The sequence below is a fragment of the Calonectris borealis genome, chromosome 8 (assembly GCF_964195595.1).
Source record: "Calonectris borealis chromosome 8, bCalBor7.hap1.2, whole genome shotgun sequence".
NCBI classification, from domain to species: Eukaryota; Metazoa; Chordata; class Aves; order Procellariiformes; family Procellariidae; genus Calonectris; species Calonectris borealis.
In genome coordinates this window covers 39,988,292-40,007,810 of record NC_134319.1, presented here as the reverse complement: position 1 = coordinate 40,007,810, position 19,519 = coordinate 39,988,292, and the positions used below count along the sequence as shown (strand labels likewise).

At 47.5% G+C, this 19,519-nt stretch overlaps 1 protein-coding gene across 1 annotated transcript in view; it reads right to left on the bottom strand.

The window, feature by feature from the left end:
* The window catches only part of LOC142085229 (E3 ubiquitin-protein ligase RBBP6-like), a gene marked incomplete at its 5' end in the record, with an annotated part of 80,180 nt that extends 62,324 nt beyond the window's left edge, over positions 1-17,856 (bottom strand). Inside the window, 2 exon segments of the mRNA XM_075157021.1 lie at positions 16,735-16,989; positions 16,992-17,856. Coding sequence (XP_075013122.1) covers positions 16,735-16,989; positions 16,992-17,856 — 1,120 coding nt within the window.
* Positions 17,857-19,519: the final 1,663 nt, after the last annotated feature.

Sequence of the window (19,519 nt, the reverse complement as noted above, 5' to 3'; positions counted from 1 at the left end):
TGTACCAAAAACATAAAGCACTGAAAACAGATTATAAAACCTGAACATCAAAACTTTATGTTCTGATAGTCGAGTGAATCTGGAAATTTACTCATATACATAAACCGTTGTCTCTTGGTACATTCAGTGCAACTAAAAAAACCCCCCAGAATCCCATTTCTACTTTGTCACAAATTACTCTAAGGCTTACAGATATAGAACACGACCGTGCAAGGGGAAGTCCTCAGATAGTTTGTCTCTGCTACATAAGTATCAAAACCAGGAAGTCTGTACTACAGTTTTGTGTTCATAAATAATCAACCATCAAAATACGAAGGTAACTTTAGCCAATCTGTGTATCGCTAGTATTACAAATAGGTACCAGATGGAGTCCTTTAGTTTCTAAGAAAGAACAGTGATAGTCTAGACACTTCCAAGTGCACCTTTACTTAAGTGAAAAAAATCAGTCATCTGACAAATGACAACAATGTCAGCAGCATCGTCTTTAGAACAGTGTTTCTCTGTGGAAGCCCAAGCACTGTGTTCAGATATCTTAGCCATGAAAGTGCCAAAACACTAAACGTGTTACATATGCTATATGGACTAAAAACAGTAGTAGAAATGTCACCTGAAAGCAGGTCCTAGGCCTTTGTGCGATTTAGGAGACCTGTGACAAAAAAAAAAGGTCTTGGTTGCCAGAATTTGCTTCAAGATAATCTTGAAAATGCTACGATATTTTAGGAAATATTTATTAAATTTGAAAACTTGCTGAGATTCCACATACTCATTGATCTGTATCTGCACGCTACTCATCATGAATCAGCCATGCAACCATTGATGTCGTTAACAAACAATTCACACATCATCCAAAGTGTCCCATGAGCAGAGGCAATTCAAAGGCTGCTGTGCAACTGGTGTACAAATAGAAAGGCGCACGCTCCCTGCCACTGCTAGAACACCACCAGGCTCGCAACGACAGCCACGTACCTCCTGAAGTTGAGGAAGGACAAGGACATCCTTTAGATTACCACAGCATGGATTCTTCATACATTTACCTTCAAGAGCGTACTAAAAGGAGAGTAACGCATTTTTGAAGGCCTCTCCACCATTACAGCATACATTCATCATTCCCAAACATCCACCACTCTACCAGTTGTTTCTGCAATGTTCACAGCTGAAAGACTAGAAAGCTAATCTGCCTGGTTAATTTTCAGCGCTAGAACAGCGGTGCCGTTCCTTCCTTATCCCCTTATACATACAGGTATGTATCTGACCTTTGATGCTAGCCGCATCTATCCTCTCATTTTAGGGCAGCATTACAATACCAGGAGAGGGTGCCCGAAACAGAGGATGCACTGACAAGACAGCACTAAGCAGACGTGTTTAAATTAACCCCCAAAACAAGGCCATGTTTATAAGCACAGTGCTGCGGTGTCCAGAATTACTAGAGGGTGCCTGAAAACACTGCAACAACTACTGCAGGAATACGCCCAAAGTTGAGATGCAGAGCCACATAAATTCAGGGGTTTTTGCTTGCAGATGCCTCGTGGGTACCGGGAGGCTGCTGTACTCTTTGTTCGAGACACAGTGTAACTCATCCGTCTACTTGATTTATTGAGAACCAACATTAGAAAGACATGGCAAAACCACAAGCTAATAATATCTACTAATTGTGGTGGAGAGACCTATCTTTAAGGCGGCTGGAAAACATGACCGTTCAAACAATGCTAATGTAGCTGATATAGAACTGGACTGTATGAATACATAAATGACAGCAGTAATCCTCTAGTCAGCACTGCATTGGAATAGCTGTAATTTTAATCAATACACCTGATTCTCTGTCCTCCGTAAATCTTAGGAATACAGAACCAAAACCCGGAGCACAGATACCAGCTTAGGGTAAAAACAGACGTAGCAAGATAACTAGTAACATTTGGTAATGTGCTAAACTGCTTACTGAGTTTCAAGTTTGGAAAGGATTAACTATTCCTTCATCGTACTTGCACAAAAGGCAATACACTTTAGGATACTGTTCTTTTTCTCTTGCCTGAAACGGACATTGTCTTGAGGAAACGCATAGGAATCGCTTACGAATGGAACTTCTTGTTTGCATCGTTCGCCAACTGGTAAACCTTGGTCTTTCCTCTATAGCTAGTATGCAAAAACCCCAGATTTGGGGCGTAAGAATACCTGCCATATCCCCCCCAAATGCCAGAAATAGTCAAACACTGAGAATCAGGCTCTTCTGAGACGGGAACAAAGTATGCGTTTACGCTACAATGCGTATCTGTCTTTACTATAAAAGCCATAAAAGCAAACACATATAATAAGGAATCTCTGCACGTCGAGGAAACAGGATCTACAACTTGGGTCTCAGAACAATCAACCCCAAGAACAAACCCAACAGAATAATCTTAAAAGTTACCATGGTTGGAGTTCGAACCCCATGTCCCAGCAGGCCTAAAAATGTAAGTCCACTTTCGGACAGACACATTAAAATCTACCCCATGCCAACAAAAATTAACAGGAGCTTTAACAAGAAAGAACGCCTCTGTAAACTAATATCCATAAAAAAAGTTAACACACTGAAACCCCTAACAAAGAATACAATGCTTTATGGATACTTACATAACATCGGTTTTGCCGGTAGCTTTAACTCCTCCGACAGGGATTCTTCTAACAATTACCGATGAGTTCTTAGGAATCAGGGCATTCTCATCTGTGTATTCTGAAAACAACGTAAATACAGAGAAAAACATCAGTCCATTCGTAAGAATGCATGCTCATATGTAATTACGTAGCACTTCGCAGAATCCCTTTACAGATACAAAAGCAAAATTTTATATGTAACATCACGCTTTCATCGTCTCAACACACTAACAGTATATTTCAAGAAATCTTGGGGTTTGAGAATCAAACACAAGCAGCAAAATCTTTTTCCTTTTTTTAAAACAGTTTGAATGCCAACAGCAAAATGGCCTCAAAGGTCACTAAAGGAGAGTCTGCTAATGCACGAGGTTCTTTCCTGACCTAGCTTAAAGTTGCTTTTGCTTCCGTTAGGCTACAAAACCCATAGATCTTTGGAGAAAAACAAACCACAGCAAAGTCTCACCTGCCTAAACCAGATTCTAAAGTCTGACTAGCTTGCCCTGCAACCAAACAGGCACTTAGCTAAAGCACGAGAACTCTGCGCCATTGCTTTCATAGCTGTTAACTAAAAACCAGTCACCTGTGCTGGCAGTGCTCAAGCCTGACAGAACACAGAAGAGAGCCTGCCGCCTCTGCCTGTTTCTTGGAGCTTAATCCATCAACAACCACACTTCTCAGCTGCTCAGGGCTTTACGTTTAAATGGAAACAGAACTGGCAGTGCTAGAATTTGGATCACAGACATTTTGGGGTTTTTTTGAGCTTGCTTTCACAAGTAGGGCAGAATTGGCTCAAACTCAAGTGGTATCTCCCCTCTTAAGCTAATCATCTAGTTTGAATTAACCAAAGGGACGTGAATTCGTTCGATCGATTCCCTTTTTGCAGAGCAGAGAGGCCCAAACGAAATTACTTAGGAAGACAGCCTTGAAAAGCCTTTCAGGAACAGCGTGTGCCTGAAGCTCTCCATGCTTTGCCTTGGCTTACACCCTGTTAGTCTTCTGAAGAGGAGGAAAGCCTTCTGACCTTTTACATAAGGCCCAAACAAAAAAAACCAACTACCTGAGACACTTGGACTGAGTAAGCTTAAAATGCAAAGATCTCTCCATGAGAATGCTTTTTCTATTGTACTTACACAAGCTGGATAGGACTGAATATTTTAAAGCACTATCAGCAGGCATCCCCTGTAATCTGCCTACAGTTTTAAATATTCAAAGCCCTTACCTTTGCAGAGCGAATCAGAACAATGGTCTGAAAACCAAAGATACTGTATACCTCGTCAAGCCCTGTCAGGTGGCATCCCTAAGACCCCTAACGTTGTGCTGTTAAGGCTCTTCACAGACACTCTCCTGAAAATAGTTTAAGTATCTGTAGACAAACAGCAAGCTTTAGGTCCAACCACTTTAAAGGCTAGGGCTGAAGTTACAGTTACCGCAGTGTACATACTACTCTCTTTAAGTTTTAACACATGAAACAGGAAGAGGAAAAAAAACACTAGTACACATTTTAAAGAAAAGCCTGTTGTAAGAGTGTCACAGAACCACAGGGGGAAAAAAAAAAAAAGAAATGTAATGTTTAAGGAATGAAAACACTTTACAAGTCTTTTGATTTCTGAAAAGTCACATCCCAAAGTCTTTAATCACATTCAAACTTATCGAGATGGCAGATTACCAAACTGAAATCTCCTACTAAGTAATACGAAACCATTATCATCTCTAAGAATCAAGCACCATTTGTTAGATTTAAAAGAATTTATGATGTCTCTAAGAACATTTCTTACGTATATCCACCATAAACGTTCTGCCATAAAACTTCAGTACTGCCCTGATACGGTTAACATGTAGTACAGGAAAAAAAACCACCGTTAGAAACGAATGATGAAATGATGCTCAATAGCATCTGAATGACCATGTCTTTGGTGTGGAAAAGAAGTTATATTAACAAGAAATTCCAAAGTATAATTTAGATACGGAGAACACTCATGCGCAAGATGGCTTTCAAGGGTCTGCACAGATTTTAACTCACAGATACGCTCCTGATCCAAAATGTTGCTAGTGGGCAGTTTCTGCAACAGCCGCAAAACCCATTTTCCAATGCAGTGGAGTAAAACAAGTTGAAGTCAAAATTAAGTCACGAAATTCACCAAATCCAGGTGGTTTCTTTTCTTCAAATTAGCCATCTCTTTTATTTCTATCACTTTCAGCTTTCTCCACCACATTTCAAAGAAATCTGGCAAGTTGGTTATTACAAGATATGCTCCCACATTTCCTTCTCATTTTACCTAGAAGAATTCCAGGAAACCAAAGCTTTTGTAAGCGCCGTATGTCACACATCAACCACGTACTCTTCTACGCCTAGCTCCATGTCTACAACACAGATCTGAAGGTAGTTGTCAGAACAGCAACTACAAAAGAACAGCTCTGTGAGGCCCCCAACACAAGTCACAGCTACTGATGGTGGCCGAATCGCATTATGGCTTCCCACCCCACTTAATGCCCAGCGCCGCTTGCCCTCCCGGTCCTGCCGCATGCTGGCGGCATGGGCCCCAGCCTGACTCACGCTACGTGGGGATGACCCACAAAGAGCAGAGCGCGGCTCCCACAGGCCACGGCCGACGCAGGGTGGTCTGCGACGCCGCCAGCCGGGCGGTGCCCGAGGCCCCGCGCCCGCCGCCCCCGCGCACCTTCTTTGGTCTGGGCGTTGGTGATCTGCAGGTCGCAGCTGGCCGCCTTCAGCTCCTCGCGGCCCATGATCTGGTGCTTGAGGTCACACAGGGAGATGTGGAGGCCGTTGAAGGTGACCATGTCATGGTTCAGCTTGGAGGCGAACTTGTAGTGGACGCACGACGTGGTTGGGGCCAGGAGGTGCCTGCTCCGTGATGGCGTCTACCGCGGCAGACAGCGTCGCGGCCGCTGTGCCAGGTGAGGGCCCGCGGCGGTTCCTCCTCCACCGAGGAGGCCAGGGCAAGCAGCGCGGGCTGAGCTCGAGCGGGCCGGCGGCGCTCAGAGGCTGCGGCGCTCCGCCATGGCCTTCCTGGCCGACAACCGCACGGGCCGCTGCGAGCGTGTCACTGTGCACACGCAACGGCACACTGCACCCACCCCCCGCGCCTCACGTGACCCAGCGCATTATGACAAAAGGCCCGCGTCACGTGGGCGTGGCGGCCCCGCGCTCTTCATCCTAACACCAAGCGCCCCCGAGGGGAGGGGGGGCCCGTCAGCCCCGGGCCTGTCACCACCCCGGGCCGCTGGTCTCCCTGCTGTCCCCTGGCCTGTCACCACCCGGTGTCCTGCCACCCCCCAGGCCTGTCACTGCCTGGTGTCCCTCCTGTCACCCCCCAGGCCTGTCCCTGCCCAGTGTCCCTCCTGTCACCCCCCTAGGCTGTCACCACCTGATGTCCCTCCTGTCACCCCCCAGGCCTGTCACTGCCCGGTGTCCCTCCTGTCACCGCCCGGGCCCATCACCGCCTGGTGTCCTGTCACCCCCCAGGCTGTCACCACCTGGTGTCCCTCCTGTCACCCCCCAGGCGATCACCACCTGGTGTCCCCTCCTGTCAGCAGCCAGCCAGGGCAAGACAGCCTGGGGCAGATGCAGCGGGCTTGGCCGTGTGGCGCTCGGCTGCCCGCGGTGCAGGGCCGGCAAAGGGAGGGGACATCTCAGGGTGCTTGAGTGTATCTTGTGGCATTCATGGAAAGTTCAGTCAAAGAAGCCAATGACCATTTATGTTTATGGCCACAGACCAGTCCCCTGCCCCCATTTTTTAACTCCTCCCTCTCTGCCTTTAGCCCATCACTATTTTTTGCTTTCTCTTTCTCTGTCTCTCTCCCTGTCTGTAGTTTCTAATTCCTCCCTGTCTGTCCTATAGCCTGCTGCTATTTTTTCCTTTCTCTCCATCTCTTTCTCCTGCTCCCTCTCCTTCTCTTTTTTCTATCGCCGTGTCCTGCTTCCTGGCCTTATCTTAATGTTAGGGTTAGGGGCTAGGGTTAGGGTTAGGCTTAGGGTATCGTTAGGGTTAGGGTTAGGGTCGGGGTTAGGATTATGGTTCGGGTTTAGGGTTAGGGATAGGCTTAGGGTTTCGTTTTAGGGTTAGGCTTAGGGCTTAGGGCTTAGAAGTAAAACTGTCCCAAGCACTTACGCCTCCATCAAGGACCACGTGCCCTGAGGCTTGTGATGACTGTTGGATGGCTTTCCCGCCCCCCGATGGAAACACCTCTCAGTTCTCTGTGCTCACACCAGGGAAGGAAAGGCAATACACCCCCATATCTAAAGGCATGGCACTCCAAGCAAAGGTAACGTTTCGTTTCTTTAGATGAACTGCCTGGCCAGTTACAACACCTGCTTATACTGACTTCATCCACCCTTACCCGCAAAACATTGTGACAGGCTGAGTCAGCGTGGAGAGTCAGGTGAACTTTGACGCACACACTGCTACCATAGGACTGGATTTTTAACCTATTTACATTTATCCGTCGCTTTGAAGCTGCCCAAGGGTCAGCATGCCCTTGCTACTGGAGGTTCTTGCTCTGTGCAGGCACTAAGGAAGACATTTCTGGTGACAGATTATTTCTAACGGGTAAAGCACAGCAGAACACACTGTTCATGAGCTGCTGAGAATCGTCCCCCAGGCATAGCAGGAACAACGGCAAAGCTTGTATATTTAAGATGCATTTGAGTTACCTTACCATTAAAATACACCACCACCAGACAGTGCTCTAGACGGAAGGCTGACATCAGTGTACAAGGACAGTCCCTTCTGGACATCTCGCTCCTGGCTAGAAATCCTAGAGACTTCCTTTAAGGACAGAAATCCAAAGAGCTACAATAAGCCTTTGAAATTCAGCACAGCAAACAAAAAGCAAACAAACAAAAAATGACAGGAAACCCCTGAGGCACTGATGAGGAACACAAGGTCTCCCCTTGAGTCCACTACCCCTCACAAGACTTACTCAAAATTACTCAGTTGCTTACTCAAAAGCAATAACCAACAAGCCATGTACCCTTGGGGAAGCCCTTGTCCTTCTGTGCCGCTGGTGGCATCCCACCATTTCTTTGGGAGTCCACACAAATTCAGAAGTACACTTAGTCCTCCGGCAGTCATTACCTATGGACCCGAACTCCTCCCACACCCCAGAAGTGGCTGTCGGTCGTCTGGCAGTCATTCTCCACAAACTGCAAGCCCTCCATACCTAACCACCTACCTAGTGACTCAGTGGAAATGAGCTGGACCACAACAGAAGTGACACTGCCCGGCCCGGTCACACAGATTAGACCACAAACGGTGGTTACAAGACAGAAAATGCAACACAAACCACAAGGACGGCAAAAAAACAAGCAGAAGACACATCACACAAAAACCAAAGACCCCTATCCAAACCCTAAAAACGCAAACAAGCTACAAAAGGACTTTCCAAAAAAAAGACCACACAGAACACAACATAAGGCAAAACCAACCTAACCCCAGGAACCCAGCGCTTGCAAACCCAGATCCTGACCATAACAATAACATGCTTTAATCCTAAGTCGCGTAAACTCCCATAACCCTCAAACCCCATAACCCTAGCACGCTGGAACCCTAGCGCCCCATATCCCTAGCACATTGTAGCCCCAAGATATCAAAACATTGAACACAAACTCCCTGGAGGTCTCTCTCTTCAGGTGGCCCCAGATCTCAGACACCACAACTCTGAAGTGGGGGTGCCCACCGTGCCCAAGTGGAAGATCCACCAGGACAGCACCAGCATCCATCTTCACATCATCCGTCACGCCCTGAAAAAGTGCCCAGGCTGGACACTCCTGGGGAGAAAGGCGGAGGCACTCGGAGACTTTGAACTGGCCAGCCATGGCCACAGGGCTTCAGCTCATCATGTCTGTGTCAGAGCCACCAGGCAGGTGACCCCATCCCCCCTGCGAAGACCCCTTGGGGTAGCCGTACCCAGCACCAGCTGGCTGGATACGGCCTTTGCTCTATGGGGAGGTGCTCCCTGGGAGCAGGGTCTCTCACGGGGGAACTCACAGCTCACCTGGGCTGCTCTGCGGCCACCGGACGCCTTTGCTGTCAGGTGGCTCTCAGCACCTCTCTGCCAACGGCTGTCACCTCCCTGCGGGACGCTCTCCAGCGCACGGTCCGTCTCCACTGGGTCTCCCTGGGGACAAAGATCGGAAGGGAGGGATGGGGTTTGCTCTGTCCCCGTTCCCAGGGTGCTTCAGGAGAGACCTGCCACCCCCAAATGAGCTGTCTGACGTGGACACCACAGACGAGCTGCAGACGGGGGTCAGCACGGTGGCGGGGAGTGGGCAAGATGTCCTGCGGAGCCCCCGGCGCTGGCGGAAAGCAGAGCTGGAGACAACGGGGAGAAGCCCCAGGCAGCCGGCAGCTGGCGGTGGGGCCTGGCAGGGAGCAGCGCCCGCAGAAATGCCCGGCTCCTGGAGCCTCGGCCCCAGGGCTGCAGCCTCGGCACCTCCTGGGGCTTCGCTGGGAAAAACCAGGCAGGGGTGACCCTGACAGCCCGCACACGTACCTGGCCCCGGGATCTGGCAGCCTGTCCCTGTGCCCATCACTGCCACGGGATCCAGGAAGCAGCGCCCCAGCCCTGGCGTGGCCCTGAGCCGTCTCTCAGGCCAGGCAGCAGGAAGCCGCGCCCCATGGCATGCTGGGAGCTGTAGGCCCGGGGCATGGGCTGCCGGGCAGCCATGTTGGTTCCCGGGGCATGCCGGGAGCTGTAGGCCTGGGGCACGGGGCTGCTGGGCAGCCATGTTGGTCTTGGGAGGTGCGGGCTCTGCTCCAGCTGCGGCCCAGCTGAGGTGAGGACAGGCACGCAGGTGGAGCTACCGAAGAGGAAGGGAGGAGAGCACAGACGGACAGAGAAAGAAGTGCTTGAACTGTAACATTTGCCTGGCAGTGCAGAGAGCGGGAGCTGCGGTGAGTCCCAGCCCCTCGGGGCCGTGTCACCCCTCTTCTGCATCGCAGTCCCTCCCAGCCCCCCCCCCCCCATTTCCCTCTGTGTCATTTTTTTCACTTCCCCATACCTCTCTTCTTCTGTTGCTGTGTTCTGCTCCCCGTCCTCTCTTCTCCAAGTCCCTCTTTCCCTGTCGCTCTACCTGCCCCTGTCTTTTTCTTGCTGCCCCTCCCTCCTGCTCCCTGTCCCTCTTTTTGCCTTCCTCTGTCTCTGCCCTGCAGCACATTGCTGTTGTTTCTTCTCTGTCTCTTTGTCCTGGTCTGCATCCCGCTCTGTTTTTCACAGTCTCTCTGGCCTGTTCCCTGTCGTGATTTGTCTCTCTCTGCCTGTATGTCCCGCTCCCTGTCCTTGTCTTCCCTTCTCCCTCCTTCTGCTTCTCTCTCCCGCTGCCTCCCCCCACGCCCTGCTCACTGTCACTGCGGTTTTCCATGCTGTATCCCACTGTCCCTGTCCTTCTTCCTGTTCATCTCTCTTCTGTCTCTCTCTGCTGCTCCCTGACCCCTCCCCTCCCCGCTTCCTCCATCTCTCTGCAGGGCTTCTGAGACCTCTCTTTCTTTCCCCATCCCTCTGTGCTGCTCACTGTCCCTGTTTCTCTCTTTCTCTTCGTTGTTATTCTTGTCTGTCACTCTGTCCTTCTCCCTGCCCCTATTCCTTTTTCCTCCCTCTCCTTTCTTCTGCCCACCACAGGTTTTCTTGCGATCTCTATCCTGCCCCTAGCCCTTAGTTCTCTCTCTCTTCCTGCCTCCCTCTCCCTCTTTCTGCCTCTCTTCCTCTTTTCCTGCTGCTTCTTTCTCCATCTTTGTCCAGATCCCTGTCCTCTTTTTTCTCTTGCTGTCCTTCGGTCCTTTTTCTCTTTTCTCTCTTTCTCTCTGTCCCATTCCCTGCCCCACCCTTTCTCACTAAACCCCCCTGTCCAGCTGGCTGTGCCTTCTTTCCTCTCTCTCTCGCTCTCTAGTTCTCCTTTCTTCGTCTCTCTGTCCCACTGCCCATCACAGCTGGTTTTGTCCTCCAGTGGTGTCCTGCCCCCTCTTCCTTTTTTCTCTCGCTGTCATTCTGGCCTCTTCTTTTAAATTCCTCCATCTCGGTCCTGCACCCGTCACTGTTTTTTTCCTCTCCTGTCCCTTTGTCTTGCTCCCTGTTTCCCGTTCTTGTCTCTCCTTCTCTTTGTTCTGCCGCCCATCTCTGTTCCCCTTCTTGCTCCATCTCTCTGCCCTGCTCCCTGGCCCTCTAAGTCTCTCTCTGCTTCTCTCTCCCGCTCCCTGTCGCTCCCCCACCCTATTTTTCTGTCCTACTCCCTTTTCAGGTTCCCCCCGCCCTCACTTTGTCCTGCTCTCTGCCGCGGCTATTTCTCACTCCATCTCTGTCCTGCAGCCCAGTGCTGTTTTTTCCTTCCATCTCTCTGTCCTGCTGCCCAGTGCTGTTTTTTCCTTCCATCTCTCTGTCCTGCTGCCCAGCCCAGGCTCTTTTACCTCCTTCTGTGTCCTGCTCCCCGTCCCTTAGTTTTGCCTGTCTTTCCCTTTGTCCTGCCTCCCTGTGCCTTTCTTCTCTCTCTGTATCGCCCTGTCCTGCTCCCTGTCCTTGCCTTTCCCTGACAATCTGTGTCCTACTCCCTTTCCTTGTCTTTCCCTCTCTGCCCCCATCCTTCTTCCTACCTTTCTTTTTCTTCTCTCTCCCCCTCTGTTCCTGCAGCTTCTTCTTCTACCTCTGTCCTGCTCCCTGCCCCTTTTTTCCTCTCGCTGTCCCTCTGCCCTGCTTCCTGTCCCCATCGTTTCTTCTTTATTTCTCTGTCCCGCTGCCTGTCCCATCGTTTCTTGTTGTACTCCCCTGCCCCGTCCAGCTGGCTCTCCCTTTTATTTGTTCTCTCTTCCTCTTTTCTGCTTCTCGGTCCTCTTTTCCTCTTCCCCTGTCTCTGTCCTCCAGCCCGTTGCTGGCTTTTCCCCCCCTTCTTGGTCTCCATCAGGATCTGACCCTCTCTTTATTTCTCAGTCCCTTTGTCCTGCTCCCTGTCCTTCCTTCTCTTTCTCCATCTGGACGTCCTGCTCCCTGTCCCTGTCTTTCCCTAGCCCTGCCTTCCTTCTTCCTCTCCTTCCCCACGCCCGTCTCTGCCTCTCTGTCCTGCTCCTTGACCCTACTTTTTCTTCCTCCATCTCTCTGCAGGGCTCCTCATCCCTATTTCTCTTGATTTCTCCAGCTCTCTAGCCTTTTCCCCATACCTTTCTTTCTCTCTCAGCTCCTCTCTCTTTTCTCTCATCATATTTTTCTCTTTCTAGTCCACTGTCCTTCTCCCCGTCAACTGAAGCTGAGTGACCAGGTGTCCCTGGGCTCTGGTATTTCCTTAGCATTGCCCTAGGGAAGATCTGTGGTTTTAGGGCTAGGGATCATTTAGGAGCTGGTCTCCTTACGTAGGCAGCGGAGCTAGGCATAGTTAAAGCAGAGGTTGTTCTCAGCTGGTGCTCTGTGCGTCCTGTTGAAAGAGCAGGCTGTGGGCCTTATTTTGAAGGAAGGTTTCTTGTTCTGCGCTTATTGCTCCACGGGACGCTGCACAGAAGTGGTGGTGGGGTCTGGAGAGACAGATGGGACCTGCTGTGATTCCTAGTAAATGTGAACTTGAACGAGACCAGACTGACTGCGTATGGTTTTCTTCTCAGCTCCAATTCCAACCTACGTGCTCGGCGCTAATGAAAAAAGAGACCCTGAGCTGCAAATGAGCAGACAACGTCACTCACTTAGGTCACCGTGCAGTTGGTCTGTGATAAGGGATGTGTACTTCCATGACGGTGCTTTCGTGAATGTTCTCTGGTCTTGCCGCTTCAAAGCCCTCCCTTTTTCCAGAAATTTTAAGATGGCATTTCTTATTCTGGGGTTCAGGCTGGAGTTGGACTTAATGTTGAACAGCTGATATCATGGGCTCCGTAAAATGTGAGAGAGAACCCTGCTTTGTTGTTGTTGTTGTTGTTTTCTAACACGCCCTAAACTTTGCTAAGCAAAGGGAGGAGTGGTTGCAAGAGTCTGTTCTTTGAGAGTGACGTATTCCTGTAGCGTGCCTGTCTTTGTATGGTGAAGGTTTCCTACCTGCAGTATGATTTTGCTGAGCTGTGAGGCTGTATTGGCGTAGCAAAGGTAAGAAGTGGCGTCTTTAAAGGTCACGCAACTGTAGCAAAACTAGCGGGAGAAGCTAGTTCCTTCCCTGACAAAACTAGTAGCAAGTAAAAGCATTTGCAATTGGCTTTTTTATGCAATGTTCACACAGAGCTTTTGGTATTGATTGATTTTTGGGAAGCAAGACAGCAGTGAGGAAAGAAAACTGGGGCTTCTTCACCGTAGGCGGGGTTCAAGCCTTTGCGCTAGAAGAGGTCTTCACTAGAGTTTACAAAAAGAGAAGATGAGCTGTCTGTAAGGAAAGTTTCAGTAGAAGTAAGGCTAGATTTGCAGAATTTGGTCCTCCGTATCTGTTGCAAATAAGAGATGACTTGGCAGTGTTTACATCTGAAGTGCATGCCGGTGTGTTAATGCAGGCCGTCGAGGTCTTTTCAGGGGTACTTCTGGACTGCAGGTTGCGTGCGTGGGGGGCACCATGTCCCAGGATGAGCCAGTTTTAGCTCAGAGGATGTGACAGAATGGCAACCATCTTTGTGGTGGACCCCTGTCATGGTTTAACCCCAGTCGGCAACTAAGCACCACACAGCCGCTCACTCGCCCTCCCCCCAGCAATGGGATGGGGGAGAGAATCAGAAGAGCAAAAGCAAGAAAACTCACGGGTAGAGATAAGAAGAGTTTAATACTTGAAATAAAATAATAATAGCAATAATAGTAATACTAGTAACAGTAATAATAGTAACACCAATAATACCATAATATTACCAATAATAACACCAATAATAACAATAATAACAATAATAATAATAATAATAACAACAATAATAACACCAATAATAATAATAATAATAGTAATAATAACAATAATAACACCAATAAAAATAAAAATAAAAATAAAAATAATAATAATAATAATAAATAATAATAATTTGTAATTAAAACGAGAGAGAGAAAGAGAGGGAGAGAGGATCAAGAATAAGAACCCCAATCCTAACACTAACACCAAACCCTCACCCTAACTCGAACCCCTAACGCTACCCGTAAACCCTATGCATAACACTAAGACCTCACCCTTACCCTAAGCCTAACACCGAAACCTAACCCTAAACCTGAACCCCAACCCTAACCCGAACCCTAACCCAAATGCTAACCCTAACCGTAAACCTAACCCTAACTCTAACCCTAACCCTATCCCTAACCCTAAACCCGAACCATCCTAAACCCAACCGTAAAACTAATGCTAACCCTAAGCCTAACCCTAACCCTAAACATAACCCTAACCCTAACCCTAACCCTAACCCCTAACCATAACCCTAACCTTAACGCCTAACCCTAACGTTAACCCCTAACCCTAATGCTAACCCTAACCCCGAACTCTAGCCCTAATCCTGAACCCTAACGCTAACCCTGAACCCCAACCTAACCCTAACCCCTAAACCTAACCCTAATGCTACCCGTAAACCCTACGCATAACACTACGACCTCACCCTAATACTAACTCTAACCCCAATACCGAACCCTAACTCTAACCCTGAACCCCAATCCTAACCCTAAACCCTAACCCTAAACTTAACCCTAACACTAACCCTAAACCTAACCCTAATGCTACCCGGAAACCCTAAGCGTAACATTAAGACCTCACTCTAAACCTAACACTGGACCCTAACTCTAACCCTTAACTCCAGTCCTAAGCCTAACTCTAACCTTAACCCTAACCCTAACACTTAACCCTAAATTGAACACTTAACCCTAACCCTAACCCTAACCTAACCTTAAGCCTAACCTGAATCATAAAGCTCTAACCCTAATGTTAACCCTAACCCCGAACCCTAACCCTAATCCCAAACCCTAACCCTAACCCTGAACCCCAACCCTAACCTTAACGTAATGACCCTAACCCTAACTCTAACCCTAACCCTAATGCTACCCGTAAACCCTAACTGTAACACTAAGACCTCACCCTTATACTAACGCTAACCCCAATACCGAACCCTATCTCTAACCCTGAACCCAATCTTAAACCCTAACCCTAACCTTAACGCTAACACTAACCCTAAACCTAACCCTAACGCTACCTGTAAACCCTAAGCGTAACATTAAGACCTCACCCTAACCCTAACACTGAATCCTAACTCTAACCCTTAACTCTAATCCTAACCCTAAATCTAACCTTAACCCTAACCCTACCCCTAAACCTAACACTTAAACCTAACCCTAAGCCTAACACTTAACCCTAAACCGAACACTTAACCCTAACCGTAACCTAACCTTAAGCCTAACCTGAATCATAAAGCTAACCCTAGCCCTAACCCTAACCCTAAGGCGAAACCTCACCCTAAAACAAAATCCTAACGCTAACCCTAACCCCAAACCGTAACCCTAACCCTAACGTCAAACCGTAACACTAACACTTTGGCATAACCCTAACGTTAAACCTAAACGGAACCATAAAACTAACCCTCACATAACACCGAACCCCTAATTCTAACCGTAACCCTAATGCTAACTCAACCTCAAACCGTAATCTTAAGACATCACCACAACCCTACCCCTACCCCTACCCCTACCCCTAACCCTAAAACTAAACCCTAACCCTATCCCCTAACCCAAACCCTAACCCTAACGCTAAGCCTATCCCTAACTGTAACCCTACGCCCTAACCCTAACGCTAACCCTAACCCTAAAACGAAACCATAACCCTATCCCTAACACTAAACCTGAACCATAATCCTAACCCCAACGATAACCCTAGGCCTAACCCTAACCCCAACCATAACCCTAACCTTAACCCCAACCATAACCCTAACCTTAAGCCCTAATCCTAATTTTAAACCCTAACCCTGACGCTAATCCTAACCCCGACCCCTAACCGTAATCCCGAACCCTAACCCTAACCCTGAACCCCAACCTGAACCCTAATGACCCTAACCCTAACTCTAACCCTAACCCTAATGCTACCCCAAACCTAATACCGTAACCATAACACCTCACCCTAAACCTAATGCGAAACCTAATCCTAAAATTAAACCGCAACTCTAAACCTAAACCCTAACCCTAAAAATTAATGCTACCCCTAACCCAAACTGAAATCCTAACCCATAAGCGTAAACCCAATGTAACCCCTAACCATAACCCTAAGCCCTAACCCTAACCCTAACCCTAAAATGAATCCCTAACCTGATCCCTAACCCTAAACCCAAACCATAATCCTAACCCCAACCCTCTCCCTAACCCTAACGATAACCCTAAGCCTAACCCTAAACCTAACCCTAACCCTAACCCTAACCCCAACCCCTAACCATAACCCTAATGATAAGCCCTAACCCTAATGTTAACCCTAACCCTAAACCTAACCCTCACCGTAACACTGAGCCCTAACCCTAACCCTAACCCTAACCCTATCCCTAACCCTAACCCTAAACCCAAACCATAATCCTAACCCCAACCCTCTCCCTAACCCTAACGATAACCCTAAGCCTAACCCTAAACCTAACCCTAACCCTAACCCTAACCCCAACCCCTAACCATAACCCTAATGATAAGCCCTAACCCTAATTCTAACCCTAACCCTAACCCATATCCCGAACTCTAACCCTAACCCTGAACCCCAGCTCGAACCCCAGCCCTAACTCTAACCCTAAACCCTAACCCTAAACCCTAACCCAAACCCTAACCCAAACCCTAAAACTAACCCTAACCCTAACCGTAACCCCAAGCCCTAACCCTAACCCTAAACCTAACCCTAAAATGAAACCCTAACCCGATCCCTAACCCTAAACCCAAACCATAATCCTAACCCCAACCCTATCCCTAACCCTAACGATAACCCTAAGCCTAACCCTAAACCTAACCCTAACCCTAACCTTAAACCTAACCCCTGCCCCTAACCATAACCCTAATGATAAGCCCTAACCCTAATGTTAACCCTAACCCTAAACCTAACCCTCACCGTAACACTGAGCCCTAACCCTAACCCTAACCCTAAACTTAATCACAAACACTATAACTGATGTAAATGAGCAATATCAGGGCAGCAAGTCAGGTTCTTTAAATCCTTGCTTTCTCTCTTCCCTTCTCTCTTCTTGCTTTCTCTCTTCCGTTCGAGGAGAGTTCCGTTCGAGGAAGCTTTAGCTAGTTTTATTATATTGTCTGTCTTAGGAGGAACAGCCACTTCTACTTTCCGCTTTGTCTTGTCAATTTTTGCTTTTGGCTTATCCTTCTCTTTTTTCTCCTTTTCAGACATCGGTTTGAAAGCAATAGAATCTGCTTCCATAGGCTCATCTCTCACAGGGGTGGCATCATCTCTGCTTGGGCCATGAACAGGGAGTCCATTTTAACGTCTTCTGCTGGAACTGGCTCTCTTGGTTTTCTCGCACCTGCTAACAACTCAGTATTGGGAAATCCTTCATCCTCATCCCTTTTTCTTCTCTTTTTATGCTTATTTCCTTGGCCATCTCCTAGTGGATTTTTCACCTCCTTCTCTTTTGATTTTGTAGGATCCTTGATGCCATGGCTCTCTCTTTCAGAAGGTTTTTCAGGGTAATTTCCAGCTAGATTGTGATTTTGGTGGCTCTGCCAAGCAGGATAATCCTCCCTACGTCCCCGAGCATATGGTGAATTCTCTTGTCTGGTCCCAGGTGGACCAAACCTACCTGGAGAAAAGTTCTCTCTGTTTACTGGAGGGTGAGGTTGAGCGCCAACAGCATAGCCCTTGTAAAACTTTCCATGCCATTCTCTGTAGTTCCTTTCCCATTCCCGGTACCTTGCCTTTTCAAATGGATCTCTAAAGTCAAGAGATCTGCCATAGTAAGCTTTCAGATCATATGGTGGAACTTCTCTGTATCTGTTAAAATACTCCCTTCCTCCTTCCCCTTGAGGTATAGTCTGTTTAGTGGGAGACTGGCCTCTAAATACTGGAGACCTTGACCGTGAATGGCATCTTCTGTATGGGGGTGACCTTGACCTTGAACGCTGATAACCGTGTGACCTTGACCTAGAACGATAGTTACGCCTCTTCCCTTTGCCTCTTCTTGGATACGGCAGCAATCGCGAGTAGGAACGAGAATGGGAAGGACTAAATGAGCGAGAGTAGGAGCGAGTGCGGGAAGAACCTGATCTTGATGTGGAGCAGGTAGACGAACTTGTAGAGTAAGGTGAAGCACTATAAGGAGACTTGGACCTGGAAAAAACCACAACACACAGAAAAAGAAATGAAGTTAATTCAAAACAGTCATTCTCCCCAATTTTTTTCCTCCCAAATTTGGTTTGGGTTTTTTCTCCTCTCCATACGCTTATGTCAAAGCTTCTTTCAGCTGCTGACATAATGCTACTGCAAATTGAGGAATTTGATAACATTTTTCAATTCCATTTGTCTTGTTTTAGTTATGCATGCTTACTATCTGCAACGAAAAATTCTATTGGAAAAAACACTGTCATTTTTCCTTATGTCAGATGCACTTTAGTGTAACTGCAGTCCGATATGCTGTTGAAATACAAACGTGAAAAACAAGGCAACTTCATTGAGCCAAATACTTCCTCCTCTTTAAGTCTCCGTTGTTCTCTGTAAAACTCCTCCCTAGATAAGGGAGGCCAATGGCATCCTGCCAACTTAAGCATTTTTCTCCCTGCTTTCTGTTCTTTAGAGACTACGCTCATTTCCTGATCCTCATACTTGCCTTCCACATCCTCACCCCCAACAGTTCATTCAGTCTTCTCTCCTTATACTCAGCTTTGCACCTGTGGATGGAGGCTGCCCACACTTGAAAGAGACTCCCATCTCCCGTGGGCCAAGTGCCCACTGCTCCTCTGCCACTCCTTGATACACTTAATACATCACACTTCTGATCTTCCAAGTACTGCACAGATATTAACTAATCTTCTCTGGAACTTCTTTTAACTTCTTCCACATCCGCTTCCTATGTTGTTGCCTCATCATGAGGTATTTGGCCTGGTCCTGTCCCTGAATTGTTGTTTTCTTGCTGACTGAATTGGAGATATCAGACAACCTGTGGGATGGATCCTCGTTTTTCTTTTGATTTACCTTTAAGATTTTATAAACACAATGCACTCTTACAATCTGTCTATAACAAACATATAGCGAAAGGAAGGACTAGCTTGACGCTGCAGTAATAGGTAAAACAGAGTCCTCTCTCTCCAACTGAGAGAAAGCGTCTTGGCTATGTGAGATGACTAAATTGAAGAAATTCAAAATTGTCATAAAAGAACAGTGTTGACTTTTCCAACCATTTGCTCATGCAGTATCAACTAAGTTGTTAAAAAAAGAATGTTGGAGGCTGATTCCTATTGGGAAATCAATTTCTTCAGCCCTATTCAGCCAGTAATGGAAAAGGTGGCTTTCCATCTGATCCTTTAATTATCTTTAATTTTTATAGGCAATTATGGTTTCCTCAAAAAGCGTTCATTTCTCAGAGTCCTGTTTTCAGTCATGTACCGGAGTTTTATTTTAAATAACCTTAGTGGAAGCACAGATGCCCTTTGTAAAAGCCAATTCAGATGAAGCCATTTAAAAATTAATTACCACTTGGATTCTCCACAACTATCTGTGCATACTTGCTTCATTATAAATCAGCTGTTGTATAAGTTATGCGTTATACAGCCTCTTTTAACAGGTGACAAGGAGTCATCTATTGAATTTCTGTAGAATACTTACACTTCCCAGCCTGGTCTGCCACCTGCTGAGTGAACTGGACTGGCTCTCATTGGATGACCTTTTGGAGTGGGGAGAGGAAAAAGAAAGAAATCCCATTCAGTTCCTCTGAAGGTAATTTTTTTAAAGAAATTCTGAAGTTACAGTTACTTACCAGTGTCGTGGTTTAACCTGGCA